Source organism: Doryrhamphus excisus, chromosome 7 (genome assembly GCF_030265055.1).
Source record: "Doryrhamphus excisus isolate RoL2022-K1 chromosome 7, RoL_Dexc_1.0, whole genome shotgun sequence".
In the NCBI taxonomy this organism is placed as follows: domain Eukaryota; kingdom Metazoa; phylum Chordata; class Actinopteri; order Syngnathiformes; family Syngnathidae; genus Doryrhamphus; species Doryrhamphus excisus.
The window spans coordinates 21,944,109-21,961,127 of NC_080472.1; the positions used below are offsets into that span (position 1 = coordinate 21,944,109).

Below are 17,019 nucleotides of genomic sequence, written 5' to 3' on the forward strand. Positions count from 1 at the left end.
CATGACTACTACCAGGAATACCATGACATGACTACTAGTACATGACTACTGCCAGGAATACCATGACATGACTACTAGTACATGACTACTACCAGGAATACCATGACATGACTACTAGTACATGACTACTACCAGGAATACCATGACATGGCTACTACCAGGAATACCACAAGATAACTACTAGTACATGACTACTACCAGGAATACCATGACATGACTACTAGTACATGACTACTACCAGGAATACCATGACATGACTACTAATACACGACTACTACCAGGAATACCATGACATGACTACTAGTACATGACTACTACCAGGAATACCATGACATGACTACTAATACACGACTACTACCAGGAATACCATGACATGACTACTAGTACATGACTACTACCAGGAATACCATGACATGGATACTACTACATGACTACTACCAGGAGAACCAGAGTATAGAGGGGGGGAAGCCACCTGCTGTGGCCCAGCAAGGTGCACTGTATTTGGGCACACGCTCCAAACAGCCGGTATGGCTCCATGGAGGTTTCTGGCACCACACCGTTTGAGTTGGCTGATGAGGTTTTGGGTTTGATCCCCGGGTCTCTGGAGACGTTACAACGAAAGGAGTGCTTGATTCGCTCACCTGATTGGAGGGCTTTGAATACATTTGAGCTGTTTGAATATTCCCTGACATTGTCCCGTGCATCCTTACTTTGTACTTTTCCCGTCAGGCATCCTCCACCCTTGCAGGAGGAATATTCCTTCCGATCTGATCTGGAGTGCTGCTGGCTTGCGAACGAGGAGAATCCCTGGTGGATGTACGCCACATGAACACGTGTCCATTGTGCTTTGGGGACTTCCTGTCTCTGCGGACATGACAGAAACTCACGCCTCATCCAAGATGGCTTCCTGCTTGGACTTGCAAATACTGGATGTCTTCCATCCTTCTCCCATCGCTGCTCTTCCTCTCTCTATATGCCTTTTTATGTTTTCTCGCCCGCTAAGCCGTCTGATCCATCTGCCGAGGGAACGCTACCCCCCCCCCCAACTCGCACTGTTTGCTCCTGCCATGATTTCGAGTCTGACTTGTGATGCAAGGAGGCGACGGTCGCGATCGCACGCATGGAACGACACGTTTGAGCACGCGTTAATCGTTAACGACGACTCCAAATAATCCACAAAGTCAGACAAAATTGCAGCGTGGGGGGGGAGGAGGCACGGCCTCGCGTGATTGGCTGTTAGTTGGCAGCCATGCGAAGCCATGAGGTCACGCTGAAAAACATGGCCGCCTGTGGAGTGTGTTGATGGATGGGCGTCCATTAGCGTTCATGTTGTTGTTTGTCACAGCAAATGAAACAAGCAGACAGACCATTACCCCCCCAGGCGCCCCCCCCCCCCCCCCCCCGGGGCCCCCGCCGTCATAATGTTGCTTCAAGTGCGCACGAAGCCGTCCTATTAGCACCCGACTCAAGTAACCCCCCCCGCCGCCCCCGTGTGCTTGGCGTCCTTCCACCTCGCTCCGTACCCCCAATCACATTTCAGCTAATCGAATTCCTGCGGCTTATCCGCGCCGTCATTAGAGGGGATTGAATTGGATGCGGGAAAAACGCCGCCGCCTGCTGTTCACGCCGCATTACGGAAAAACCACGCCAACATCTTCCGAGCCGCTGGAGTTATGGATTCCATTTAGTGGGAACATTCAAGCTAATCAAGCTAATGCTAGTTAAACTAATGCTAATGACGCACCACCCGGGGATAAAAAACATTCAGGAAGTGGTCACCGCTTTGGGAATTTCGACTGATTTGTACTCATCGGGATGAGCTGGAGCCTATCCCAGGTGACTGTGGCGAAGTACAACTTTAGTTTATGTTTTTAGCATTAACAAGTCGAAACCTGACAAGCTAGAAACCTCTGCCGGCGCCGTTATTATAAGCCCAAAGTCGGAATGTCTTGAAAATTCTCACTCCAAACATCATCCGTATCTTTAAGGCATTTGGCTGTATTTCACGTTTGATTATGCTATGCTATGCTATGCTATGCTATGCTATGCTATAATATGCTATGCTATAATATGCTATGCTAATGCTAATGCTAATGCTATTGCTATTGCTAATGCTACTGCTAATGCTAATGCTAATGCTAATGCTAATGCTAATGCAAGGTTTCGCTCGGCGGGACGATATTTGAGGTCATGAGGTTAAGCAAACTCATATGCCGAGAGCGATAAGACGGCGCTCCCGTTTTTGGACGAACACGGGCGGGTCAATTACGAGCCGGATTTGATGAGACGCCGGCGCCGGGAGCGTTTCGGGAAGGCGGGAGTGACCCGCTAGCAGCGCTAACAGCGTGTGATTACGTCTGAATAGCGAGTTAACCTCCTCACCTCGCCGTCAATGCCGCCGCGTCAGCTCGACACTTAAGTAGGTGGATTTCCATCACGCCGAGCGCTAATTACGGCCGCAACCGTGGATTTTTTGCCATTTTTTCCCGAAATGGGAAGGTGCTATCAGCTTGTCTGGGAAGATGACAGACAATCAAAGACGATTGTTTGCCGTCGTGAGCACGTTTAGCGAGTTGAAGCAGGGAAACAACAACATCTGCTGCGTTTTAGCCTGGGGGGGGGGGTTCAATCCTCCGTCAGCATATTGTACACACGAGGGAGGGAATGAGTCCTGAGATGTCTTATTACATGTTACACTCGGTGTTTGGCTAGCTTAGCATCTATTGGCCTACACTTGTATCCGAGTCGCCCCCCCCCCCCCATCCGCCCCAAATCAACCTCTCGCAGCAACCGTGGTGCTTTCAAGGGCCCAATCTCAAGGCTGGAAGATGAAGCACAATAAGTGAAGCATAAACACGTCAAGCGATGGGAATACGGCGTATGGAATTTTCATTGATTTTTTTTATTGATTTTTAAATCATGTTGGAATGACAATATCTGCCCCCCCCCCCAAGTGTCAACTCAGCTAAAATAAACCAACGTCCAAAAGTGTCCGAATGAAAAGAAAGATTGATATTCAACTGAATTCATGCCATCCTCCTGATGTTAGGGACTGCTTTAGTACTGGACATTTCTATATTTGTACACCGGGTGGCGCCACTTCTTCCCAATCAAAGTAAAAATCCTCACATATTTTCACCTTTGCACTCAAGAAATCAAATATGCAAATGGTCAGTCTCAACTAGGAGATTAATAAGAACTCATAACTATGAGATCAAAACCTCCAAATGAGGCACAAGGAGGTAAAAGGTGGTAGTAATGAGCTACAAACGAGGAGGTAAAAGGTGGTAGTAATGAGCTACAAAGGAGGAGGTAGAGAGTGGAAATGAGGAGGTAAATAGTGGTAGTAATGAGCTGGAAATTAGGTGGTAAAAGGTAGTAGGTAAAAGGTGGTAGTAATGAGCTACAAACGAGGTGGTAGAACGTGGAAATGAGGAGGTAAAAGGTGGTAATAATGAGCTACAAAGGAGGAGGTAGAGAGTGGAAATGAGGAGGTAAATAGTGGTAGTAATGAGCTGGAAATGAGGTGGTAAAAGATGGTAGGTAAAAGGTGGTAGTAATGAGCTACAAACGAGGGGGTAGAAAGTGGAAACAAGGAGGTAGAAGGTGGTAGTAATGAGCTACAAACAAGGAGGTAAAATGGGGAAATGAGGAGGTAAAAGGTGGTAGTAATGAGCTACAAACGAGGAGGTAGAAAGTGGAAATGAGTAGGTAGAAGGTGGTAGTAATGAGCTACAAACGAGGAGGTAAAAGGTGGAAATGAGGAGGTAGAAGGTGGTAGTAATGAGTTAGAAACGAGGAGGTAGAAAGTGGAAATGAGTAGGTAAAAGGTGGTAGTAATGAGCTACAAACGAGGAGGTAGAGAGTGGAAACAAGGAGGTAGAAGGTGGTAGTAATGAGCTACAAACAAGGAGGTTAAATGTGGAAATGAGGAGGTAAAAGGTGGTAGTAATGAGCTACAAACGAGGAGCTAAAAGGTGGAAATGAGGAGGTAGAAGGTGGTTGTAATGAGTTAGAAACGAGGAGGTAGAAAGTGGAAATGAGTAGGTAGAAGGTGGTAGTGATGAGCTACAAACGAGGAGGTAGAAAGTGGAAACAAGGAGGTAGAAGGTGGTAGTAATGAGCTACAAACAAGGAGGTAAAATGTGGAAATGAGGAGGTAAAAGGTGGTAGTAATGAGCTACAAACGAGGGGGTAAAAGGTGGAAATGAGGAGGTAGAAGGGGGTAGTAATGAGCTACAAACGAGGAGGTAAAAGGTGGAAATGTGGAGGTAAATGGTGGTAGTAATGAGCTACAAAAGAGAGGGTAGAAAGTGGAAACGAGGAGGTAGAAGGTGGTATTAATGAGCTACAAACGAGGAGGTAGAAAGTGGGAATGTGGAGGTAAAAGGTGGTAGTAATGAGCTACAAACGAGGAGGTAAAAGGTGGTAGTAATGAGCTACAAACGAGGAGGTAAAAGGTGGTAGTAATAAGCTACAAACGAGGAGGTAGAAAGTAGAAATGAGGAGGTAGAAGGTGGTAGTAATGAGCTACAAACAAGGATATAAAAGGTGGTAGTAATGAGCTACAAATGAGGGGGTAGAAAGTGGAAACAATGAGGTAGAAGGTGGTAGTAATGAGCTACAAACGAGGAGGTAAAAGGTGGAAACAAGGAGGTAGAAGGTGGCAGTAATGAGCTACAAACGAGGGGTAAAAGGTGGTAGTAATGAGCAACAAACGAGGGGGTAGAAAGTGGAAACCAGGAGGTAGAAGGTGGTAGTAATGAGCTACAAACGAGGAGGTAAAAGGTGGAAATGAGGAGGTAGAAGGTGGTAGTAATGAGTTAGAAACGAGGATGTAGAAAGTGGAAATGAGTAGGTAGAAGGTGGTAGTAATGAGCTACAAACAAGGAGGTAAAATGTGGAAATGAGGAGGTAAAAGGTGGTAGTAATGAGCTACAAACGAGGGGGTAAAAGGTGGAAATGAGGAGGTAGAAGGTGGTAGTAATGAGCTACAAACGAGGAGGTAAAAGGTGGAAATGAGGAGGTAGAAGGTGGTAGTAATGAGCTACACATGAGGAGGTAAAAGGTGGTAGTAATGAGCTACAAAAGAGGGTAGAAAGTGGAAACAAGGAGGTAGAAGGTGGTAGTAATGAGCTACAAACGAGGGGGTAGAAAGGTGGAAACCAGGAGGTAGAAGGTGGTAGTAATGAGCTACAAACGAGGAGGTAAAAGGTGGAAATGAGGAGGTAGAAGGTGGTAGTAATGAGTTAGAAACGAGGAGGTAGAAAGTGGAAATTAGTAGGTAAAAGGTGGTAGTAATGAGCTACAAACGAAGAGGTAAAAGGTGGTCGTAATGAGCTACAAACGAGGAGGTAAAAGGTGGAAACGAAGAGGTAGAAGGTGGTAGTAATGAGCTCCAAACGAGGAGGTAAAAGGTGGTAGTAATGAGCTACAAACGAGGGGGTAAAAGGTGGTAGTAATGAGCTACAAACGAGGGGGTAAAAGGTGGTAGTAATGAGCTACAAACGAGGGGGTAAAAGGTGGTAGTAATGAGCTACAAACGAGGGGGTAAAAGGTGGTAGTAATGAGCTACAAACGAGGGGGTAAAAGGTGGTAGTAATGAGCTACAAACGAGGGGGTAGAAAGGTGGAAACCAGGAGGTGGAAGGTGGTAGTAATGAGCTCCAAGCGAGGAAGTAGAAAGGTGAAATGACAGACATGGCAGTCGGCAACACGTGAAGTTAGCATTTCCTGCTTCAGCTTTTTTATCCGATAATTAGGACTCGGGCTTTTCGTGGAGTGGAGGAACCAGGCTCCCATATTTCTCTGAAAGGTTGCAAATGAGAAGCGCGTGTCGCTGAAGACGTCTGATGGAAAAATGTATGTTTGTGTTGTGATGATAATTTAGTGGCGCTACGCGACGTGAACATGGCGCCTTTCATCCGGAAGATAGTATTTGAAAGGACGGACGGCAAATAGAGTAAATGCTATTTTGGAAGAGGCTGTGAGGACAGAGTGCGGATATTGAAAGGCGGCGAGGATGGAGCTCCTGATTGGCATGCAGCACGTCGAGGAAGACAATGTTTGCCTCGTGTCGGTGGGCTCGTGTTCCTCGCCGAGTGTTCGCCCGTCTTACTGTGTCTGAACACGATCCATAATTCATAGACGCTTCCCGGCTCAGACCACAAAACTGCAGGCTTCAGTCGGCGCCCGCCAGCCTCACGGTGGCCGACTCTGACAAAGGACATTTTCATCTACTTACTTATTGAAGGCAGCACTTTCAACGAGCACGTTGGAACACGGATTGCGCTAAGATATTGTGGGGCGCGCGTACGTCCTGCCCAAAGTGTCGTGGCTAGTCAGCCAAGCCCCTCCCACAAGACTGAAAGAACACAGTCAACACTGCCATTTTTATTCATTCATTCGGGGATGCTGGAGCCTATCCCAGCTGTCTTCGGGCGAGACGCGGGGGTACACCCTGGACTGGTGGCCAGCCAATCACAGGGCACATATAGACAAACAACCATTCACACTCACATTCATACCTATGGACAATTTGGAGTGGCTAATTAACCTAGCATGTTTTTGGAATGTGGGAGGAAACCGGAGTACCCGGAGAAAACCCACGCATGCACGGGGAGAACATGCAAACTCCACACAGAGATGGCCGAGGGTGGAGTTGAACTCAGGTCTCCCAGCCGTGAGGCCTGTGTGCTAACCACTTGGCCACTGTGCAGCCCTGGGCCATTGTCAATGTGAATCACATATTAATACCATATGAATTACATGTAAATCCCATATGAATCCCACATGAATCCCAAATGAATGCCATATGAATTCCACATGAATCCCATATTAATCCCACATGAATCCCACATGAATGCCATATGAATCCCGTATGAATACCATATGAATCCCACATGAATGTCATATGAATCCCATATGAATCCCACATGAATCCCAAATGAATGCCATATGAATCCCATATGAATCCCACATGAATCCCACATGAATCCCACATGAATCCCACATGAATGCCATATGAATCCCATATGAATCCCACATGAATGCCATATGAATGCCATATGAATCCCATATGAATCCCACATGAATCTCACATGAATCCCATATTAATCCCACATGAATCCCACATGAATGCCATATGAATCCCATATGAATCCCACATGAATCCCACATGAATCCCAAATGAATGCCATATAAATCCCAAATGAATGCCATATAAATCCCATATGAATCCCACATGAATCCCATATTAATCCCACATGAATCCCACATGAATGCCATATGAATCCCATCTGAATGCCATATGAATCCCAAATGAATCCCACATGAATCCCATATTAATCCCACATGAATCCCAAATGAAACAAATTTCCCCACTGAGGGACGAATAAAGGCATATCTTAGGCATATCTTAATGAATGCCATATGAATCCCATCTGAATGCCATATGAATCCCAAATGAATCTCACATGAATCCCACATGAATCCCATATTAATCCCACATGAATCCCATACGAATGCCAGATCAAGCCCACATGAATCCCACATGAATCCCATATGAATCCCATATCAATCCCACATGAATCCCATATTAATCCCACATGAATCCCACATGAATGCCACATGAATCCCATATGAATCCCATATGAATCCCATATCAATCCCACATGAATCCCACATGAATGCCACATGAATCCCATGCATCTCCTGCGGTGTGACCGGAACATCCAACCTATACGTGGGAGACTCGGATAAAAGTACTCACAGATGGAGGCAAAAGTTATTCTTGTCATCTGAAAAGGATTTCTAAAAAGTGTCAGTGAAGCGCTCACGTCAATATCCCAGCACTCCTGGCGCCGCCGTCCACCCACACGCTCCTCGGAACGCACGTCACAGACAGTTCTTCAGGAAAAGCTTTTGCCAAAATTATTACCTTCTTCATCCTAGGATATATGTACTATATGTACTATATGTACTATAGGTACTATGAGTATACATTGTACATGTACATCAGGGCTGACACATCATTCATACATCATTCACAATTCAAATGAATATGTAATATATAATATTTAAAGATTATTAAACATCATTCCTCAATAGTTGCCATGAAGATTAAAGTAGATTATTTCTAGATATAGATATTTTACATCACCTACTACATCCATCATCATAATCCTAAAGATTAAAGTAGATTATCTTTTAGATATAGACATTTTACCATCACCTACTACATCATAATCCTAAAGATTAAAGTAGATTATTTCTAGATATAGACATTTTACATCACCTACTACATCTATCATCATAATCCTAAAAATTAAAGTAGATTATCTTCTAGATATAAACATTTTACCATCACTCGCTACTACATCCATCATCATAATCCTAAAGATTAAAGTAGATTATTTCTAGATATAGACATCTTACATCACCTACTACATCCATCATCATAATCCTAAAGATTAAAGTAGATTACCATCACCTACTGCATCCATCATCATAATCCTAAGGATTAAAGTAGATTATCTTCTAGATATAGACATTTTACATCACTTACTACATCATCATACTCCTACAGATTAAAGTAGATTATCTTCTAGATATAGACATTTTACCATCACCTACTACATCCATCATCATAATCCTAAGGATTAAAGTAGATTATCTTCTAGATATAGACATTTTACATCACTTACTACATCATCATACTCCTACAGATTAAAGTAGATTATCTTCTAGATATAGACATTTTACCATCACCTACTACATCCATCATCATAATCCTAAAGATTAAAGTAGATTATCTTTTAGATATAGACATTTTACCATCACCTACTACATCATAATCCTAAAGATTAAAGTAGATTATTTCTAGATATAGACATTTTACATCACCTACTACATCCATCATCATAATCCTACAGATTAAAGTAGATTATATTGAAGATATAGACATTTTATCATCACCTACTACATCATAATCCTAAAGATTAAAGTAGATTATTTCTAGATATAGACATTTTACATCACCTACTACATCCATTATCATAATCCTAAAGATTAAAGTAGATTATCTTTTAGATATAGACATTTTACCATCACCTACTACATCATAATCCTAAAGATTAAAGTAGATTATTTCTAGATATAGACATTTTACATCACCTACTACATCCATCGTCATAATCCTAAGGATTAAAGTAATTATCTTCTAGATATAGACATTTTACATCACCTACTACATCCATCATCATAATCCTAAAGATTAAAGTAGATTATCTTTTAGATATAGACATTTTACCATCACCTACTACATCCATCATCATAATCCTAAGGATTAAAGTAGATTATCTTGTAGATATAGACATTTTACCATCACCTACTACATCATAATCCTAAAGATTAAAGTAGGTTATTGTCGAGATATATACATTTTACCATCACCTACTACATCATCATAATCATAATCCAGATTAAAGTAGATTAGGGCACCAGAGGGGTGTTTGCCAGGGAAAAGGGGAGGCTAACAGGTTTGCTAGTAAACTAAAGTAAAGGTGCTGACCTTGCATCTTAGTCTTGGGAATCTTCCCACAAGGCTTGCTGGCTGTGACGGTGGGGGCGCAGGTGGCGTCCATGAGCGCCCTCTTCAGGACGCCCGTCCTGTTCTTCTTGCCCGTGGCCGGGTCGCACTCCCCCCAGGCCTGGAAGTCGTACTTGCACTCCCCTGCAGAGAGAAAGCTTAGTTTATCGCCTCGTCATCGGCCGCCCCGCTAATGCCTCCCCGCCAGATGCTTTGTCTTCATGGACGCCATAAAGACACTCGTAGCCGTCTGCTAACGGGAACAGATGGCGGCGGGGGTACGTGATGGCACCCGCTGACAGATGAGACCAATCAGGAGCGTCCGGGATAGCGGAATGCTAATAAATGCTTTGACGTGAAGACAGCTTCCATATGAGTCATATGGGGGACCAGGGGGGACATGAAAGGGGGGTCCTCTTGTCATCAACATTCCTGGGGCGCCCATCATCGGGGGGGGGGGGGGGGATGAGCCTTGTTTGCAAGGACGTCTCACATTTAAAAACTCTTAAGGATCCCGGGAATCTGGTGGGAAGCCCCCCTACTACCCCCCCCCCAACTTTAAAAGTGTGTGATGCTACGGCGCTAACAGTACATTCACATTTAGCATCATTTAGCATGATAGTTAGCATCCTGATCAAACGGAAAAGCCCCGCCTCTGACTGACAGTGGCTGCGCTTCACTTTAAGATGTGTAGTGAAGCCTAAGCCAAAGCTGCCCGTTGGGATGCTTTCAGTCAAAATATGAGAAAATATGAGAAAATATGAGAAACCTCTTTACCCCCCCCCCCCACCCCCCCACACTTTGAAGTCAGTAAGGAGGTCAGCTCGCCTCTTCCTTGCTACTTGGAAGTAAAAGATTATTTTTTTTTTTTTTCCAAAGTCTTGGATGGAGCAGACATGCAGTCTGTTGGGAGATGGAAGATGGAGTGTTGAAGATGTGTGAGGTCAGCCTGGAAACGTCTGGGTCACTTGAGGGGGATGTTGGGGGGTTGGGGGGTTGGGGGGTGGGTGGGGGGTTGACAGCATCCAGGGTCACTGGAGTGAAACAGGATCCCAAAGTGAACAAGTGGACAGACTGAGGGGTAGCATCATGCTAACAAAATTGTTTTCCATTCTTTTTATTTCATACGGAACGGCGCCCAGGCAACCAAACTGCTTGTTGGTAGCATCATGCTAACACTAGATGCTGGTTTTATATGCAATACAGAGCAGTATATGCATCCAACCTACAAACTATTTGATTTGTTGGTAGCATCATGCTAACACTAGATGCTGGTTTTCTATGCAATACAGAGCACCTACAGACTACTTGTTGGTAGCATCATGCTAACACTAGACGTTGGTTTTCTATGCAATACAGAGCGGTATATGCATCCAACCTACAGACTGCTTGTTGGTAGCATCATGCTAACACTAGTAGATGCTGGTTTTCGACATATTACAGATTTGTTGGTAGCATCATGCTAACACTAGATGCTGGTTTTCTACGTAATACAGAGCAGCATATGCATCCAACCTACAGACTACTTGTTTGTAGCATCATGCTAACACTAGTAGATGCTGGTTTTCTATGTAAAACAGAGCAGTATATGCATCCAACCTACAGACTATTTGTTGGTAGCATCATGCTAACACTAGAGGCTGGTTTTCTATGTAATACAGAGCAGTATTTGCATCCAACTTACAGAGTAGTTGTTTGTAGCATCATGCTAACACTAGATAATGGTTGTCTGTGCAATACAGAGCACCTACAGACTACTTATTGGTAGCATCATGCTAACACTAGACGCTGGTTTTCTATGCAATACAGAGCAGTATATGCATCCAACCTCCAGACAACTTGTTTGTAGCATCATGCTAACACTAGTAGATGCTGGTTTTCTACATAATACAGACTTGTTGGTAGCATCATGCTAACACTAGACGCTGGTTTTCTACGTAATACAGAGCAGCATATGCATCCAACCTACAGACTATTTGTTGGTAGCATCATGCTAACACTAGATGTTGGTTTTCTATGCAATACAGAGCAGCATATGCATCCAACCTCCAGGCTACTTGTTGGTAGCATCATGCTAACACTAGTAGATGCTACTTTTCTATGTAATACAGAGCAGCATATGCATCCGACCTCCAGACTACTTGTTTGTAGCATCATGCTAACACTAGATGTTGGTTTTCTATGCAATACAGAGCAGCATATGCATCCAACCTACAGACTATTTGTTGGTAGCATCATGCTAACACTAGACACTGGTTTTCTATGCAATACAGAGCAGCATATGCATCTGACCTACAGACTACTTGATTGTAGCATCATGCTAACACTAGACGCTGGTTTTCTATGTAATACAGAGCAGTATATGCATCTGACCTCCAGACTACTTGTTTGTAGCATCATGCTAACACTAAATGCTAGTTTTCTATGCAATACAGAGCAGCATATGCATCTGACCTCCAGACTACTTGTTGGTAGCATCATGCTAACACTAGTAGATGCTGGTTTTCTATGTAATACAGAGCAGCATATGCATCCGACCTACAGACTACTTGTTGGTAGCATCATGCTAACACTAGACGCTGGTTTTCTATGCAATACAGAGCAGCATATGCATCCAACCTCCAGGCTACTTGTTGGTAGCATCATGCTAACACTAGATAATGGTTGTCTGTGCAATACAGAGCACCTACAGACTACTTATTGGTAGCATCATGCTAACACTAGACGCTGGTTTTCTACGTAATACAGAGCAGTATATGCATCAAACCTACAGACTACTTGTTTGTAGCATCATGCTAACACTAGTAGATGCTGGTTTTGTACATAATACAGACTTGTTGGTAGCATCATGCTAACACTAGATGCTGGTTTTCTATGCAATACAGAGCAGCATATGCATCCAACCTACAGACTACTTGTTTGTAGCATCATGCTAACACTAGATGTTGGTTTTCTATGCAATACAGAGCAGTATATGCATCCAACCTACACACTACTTGTTTGTAGCATCATGCTAACACTAGTAGATGCTGTTTTTCTGTGTAATACAGAGCGGCATATGCATCCAACCTACAGACTATTTGTTGGTAGCATCATGCTAACACTAGATGTTGGTTTTCTATGCAATACAGAGCAGTATATGCATCCAACCTACACACTACTTGTTTGTAGCATCATGCTAACACTAGTAGATGCTGTTTTTCTGTGTAATACAGAGCGGCATATGTATCCAACCTACAGACTACTTGTTGGTAGCATCATGCTAACACTAGATGTTGGTTTTCTATGCAATACAGAGCAGTATATGCATCCAACCTACACACTACTTGTTTGTAGCATCATGCTAACACTAGTAGATGCTGTTTTTCTGTGTAATACAGAGCGGCATATGTATCCAACCTACAGACTACTTGTTGGTAGCATCATGCTAACACTAGACGCTGGTTTTCTATGCAATACAGAGCACCAACAGACTGCTTTTTGGTAGCATCATGCTAACACTAGATGCTGGTTTTCTATGCAATACAGAGCAGCATATGCATCCAACCTACAGACTACTTTTGGTAGCATCATGCTAACACGAGACGCTGCTTTTCTATGCAATACAGAGCAACATATGCATCTGACCTCCAGACTACTTGTTTGTAGCATCATGCTAACACTAGTAGATGCTGGTTTTCTATGCAATACAGAGCGGTATATGCATCAAACCTACAGACTACTTGTTGGTAGCATCATGCTAACACTAGATGTTGGTTTTCTATGCAATACAGAGCACCTACAGACTGCTTGTTGGTAGCATAATGCTAACACTAGAAGCTGGTTTTCTACGTAATACAGAGCAGTATATGCATCCAACATACAGACTACTTTTTGGTAGCATCATGCTAACACGAGACGCTGCTTTTCTATGCAATACAGAGCAACATATGCATCTGACCTCCAGACTACTTGTTTGTAGCATCATGCTAACACTAGTAGATGCTGGTTTTCTATGCAATACAGAGCGGTATATGCATCCAACCTACAGACTACTTGTTGGTAGCATCATGCTAACACTAGACGCTGGTTTTCTATGCAATACAGAGCACCAACAGACTGCTTGTTGGGAGCATCATGCTAACACTAGACGCTGGTTTTCTATGCAATACAGAGCACCTACAGACTGCTTGTTGGTAGCATCATGCTAACACTAGATGCTGGTTTTCTATGCAATACAGAGCAGCATATGCATCCAACCTACAGACTACTTGTTGGTAGCATCATGCTAACACTAGACGCTGGTTTTCTATGCAATACAGAGCAGCGTGTGCGTCTGACCTCCAAACTTCTTCTTCCAGTTGCAGGGGATCTTGCAGCGCTGCGTCTTGATGGTCTGCTTGCAGTCGGTGCCGGTGCGCGTCCCCTCGCGGGTGCCCAGGCCGCAGTCGCCCTCGTTGGCCACGCAGACGCTCCACTGCCACTCGCCGCAGTCGGACTTGCGCTCCTTCTTGCCTGCCCACATGGCGCCCACGCGGGGCAGACAGCGAAGCGCCCAGACATAACGTTAGCGCTTAAGCGTTAGCGGCTTTGATAATAATTGAAGATGCAAACGAGGCTTTGGGCCGAATATGAATCAGCTCTCATTTGCCGACTTACACGCCTTCTCTTGCAGGCTGTTTGTTTTTACAGGAATCCTCTAAGGACACGCAAGTACTCCACCCCCAGCATCCACACGGCTAATGTCGCTAACGCTAACCGCGCTTCACTCCATTTAGTCAGCTCTTTAACACATGCACATATTTTATACAAGAGTACTTAGCATTCCAATACAAACAATAATTCCACAGCAATTATCCTGAAATACTTCACGTAGCATCATCTACCGAATGATAATGAGCATGGTGTGTAGTATAAAATACTCATAAAGTACTAATAAAATACTAATAAAGCACAGTGGGTGGATGTTTGCCTACCTTGTTTCTCAGACTTGCCGCCCTCGGCCGCCATGGCCGCCAGCACCAGCAGGGCCATCATGGCCGCCCGCGTCCACTGCTTCTGCATGTGCATCCTGCAAGACATCCCAAGTCCTTTAGTGGAACACCAGGCGACATTCCCATCCTCACAAAAGGAAAAGGGAATCATTCCATTCATGACACGGGAAGTACAGCAACAATACACAATAATACACGCAATGCTAACAATCACACTCATAGCAATTATGACATATTTATCTGACTGGTAGTATTTGCAGTAATAAAACATTTAAAACATAAATATGATACGTTAGAAAACGAATGAATAATGAATAATACATAACATATACTATCATAATATATCAAATACATAGGATAAACATGACAATAAATACTAGGTGTCATAAATCCAAGTCAAATGTAAGAAAGGACTTAGTAGTAGTTAGTAGTTGGCAGTTGGTAGTTGGTAGCAGTTAGCAGTTAGCAGGTAGTAGTAGTTAGCAGTTAGCAGTTAGCAGTTAGCAGTTAGCAGTTAGTAGTTAGTAGTTAGCAGTTAATAGTTAGCAGTTAGTAGTAGTTAGCCGGTAGCAGGGAGCAGGTAGTAGTAGTTAGCAGTTAGCAGTTAGCAGTTAGTAGTTAGCAGCTAATAGTTAGCAGTTAGTAGTAGTTAGCAGTTAGTTAGTAGTTGTTAGTAATTGTTAGTAGTTAGCAGTTAGTTAGTAGTTGTTAGTAGTTAGCAGTTAGCAATTAGTTCATAGTTGTTAGTAGTTAGCAGTCAGCAGTTAGTAGTAGTTTGCAGTTAGCAGTTAGCAGTGAGCAGTTAGCAGTTAGCAGTTAGCAGTTAGCAGTTAGCAGTTAGCAGTTAGTTGTAGTTAGCAGTTAGCAGTTAGCAGTTAGTAGTTAGCAGCTAATAGTTAGCAGTTAGCAGTAGTTAGCAGTTAGTTAGTAGTTGTTAGTAGTTAGCAGTTAGTAGTAGTTAGCAGTTAGTTAGTAGTTGTTAGTAGTTAGCAGTTAGCAATTAGTTCATAGTTGTTAGTAGTTAGCAGTCAGCAGTTAGTAGTAGTTTGCAGTTAGCAGTTAGCAGTTAGCAGTTAGCAGTGAGCAGTTAGCAGTTAGCAGTTAGCAGTTAGCAGTTAGCAGTTAGTTGTAGTTAGCAGTTAGCAGTTAGCAGTTAGTAGTTAGCAGCTAATAGTTAGCAGTTAGCAGTAGTTAGCAGTTAGTTAGTAGTTGTTAGTAGTTAGCAGTTAGTAGTAGTTAGCAGTTAGTTAGTAGTTGTTAGTAGTTAGCAGTTAGTAGTAGTTAGCAGTTAGCAGTTACCAGTTAGTAGTTAGTAGTTAGCAGTTAGCAGTTAGTAGTGAGAAGTTAGAAGTTAGCAGTTAGCAGTTAGTAGCAGTTAGCCATTAGTTAGTAGTTAGTAGTTCATAAAAACCAATAAAAAGCTGAGACTGAGCAGTGAGCGGACATGCTGCTAACGCCACCAAGACGGGGCCGTGTTTAGCGCCGATGTGATTAGCATGTTTCCACGTGAGTGCAAAGCGGCGTCCGTCCCAAAAAGAGAAGGACAGAAGACACGCCGGACACGAACGACGGCGCTGCCACTTTGACCGTGCGAGCGCTGATCTGATCTGCGTCTCCATTATGAGACCTTGAAGTCGTCGTTTGATGGCGGCGTGACGATGAAATGACGTTTTTTGTCAAAGGGAGGACGTCTTTGCACAACGCAAAGAGGAAGACATGAAAGGTTTTTTCCAAAGAGAAAACGTCGTCTCATTTTGGGTCCTTTTGGGTCCTTTTGGGGCGAGGACTTCATGATGAGTGTCCTCCTGCAGAGGGCAACGTCCTGGATGTCTTTCCCCTCTAAAAGACCGTACTCCGGACTCTGTTAGTCTCTAGACTCTAGACTCTAGTCTCTAGACTCGAGACTCAAGTGTACCTAATATTGTGTCCAGTGGGCCTCTCGGAATGGGCTTGCTCATTGGTGCCTTATTGACATCACCACGGCCATGGCGTCACACACAAGGGGCCGGCTGGTTAGGGCGGCACCCAGAGTCAATCATGGGCCACCCATCAATGGGGCCGCACACACGGAAGAAGACGAGGGTGTTGACTGGCACACTTTACGTCAGCCACAACCAACCAAATATGAAAAGGATGGTGGACCGGCGACCTTGAACAAAGTCGGCAAAGACCAGAAGCAAAGATGGAGGACCGTCTCCTAGCAGCCGCCTCTTTGAGGGACCGACGGGGGCTTGACGCTTCCTCCCAGCAGATGAGATGCCAGGATGAGGGAAGATGCCATGGGTGAATCCCTCCTGTTCCCGGAATAAAAGGCAGGAACGCCGGCATTCCTGGAGGCAAACGCCACATTGTGTGTTTGGCAAAGGTCGCCACTGCCGGGGGGGGTCGCTGCAGGGACACTCGGGGGTCCGGAAGACGATGCTCAGCACGATGGAATCAGATAATAACATCAAGAGAA

The 17,019-nt window shown here is 44.0% G+C and overlaps 1 protein-coding gene across 1 annotated transcript in view; it reads right to left on the bottom strand.

Annotated features, from left to right (window-relative positions):
- The window catches only part of ptn (pleiotrophin), a 30,210-nt gene that overhangs the window by 1,932 nt on the left and 11,259 nt on the right, over positions 1 to 17,019 (bottom strand). Inside the window, exons 2-4 of the mRNA XM_058078767.1 lie at positions 14,544 to 14,638; positions 13,909 to 14,082; positions 9,571 to 9,732 (exon numbers count right to left, since the gene is read on the bottom strand). Of these exons, the coding sequence (XP_057934750.1) occupies positions 9,571 to 9,732; positions 13,909 to 14,082; positions 14,544 to 14,637 (430 nt within the window). The 5' untranslated portion in view covers position 14,638. The remainder of the gene's footprint in view (positions 1 to 9,570; positions 9,733 to 13,908; positions 14,083 to 14,543; positions 14,639 to 17,019) is intronic.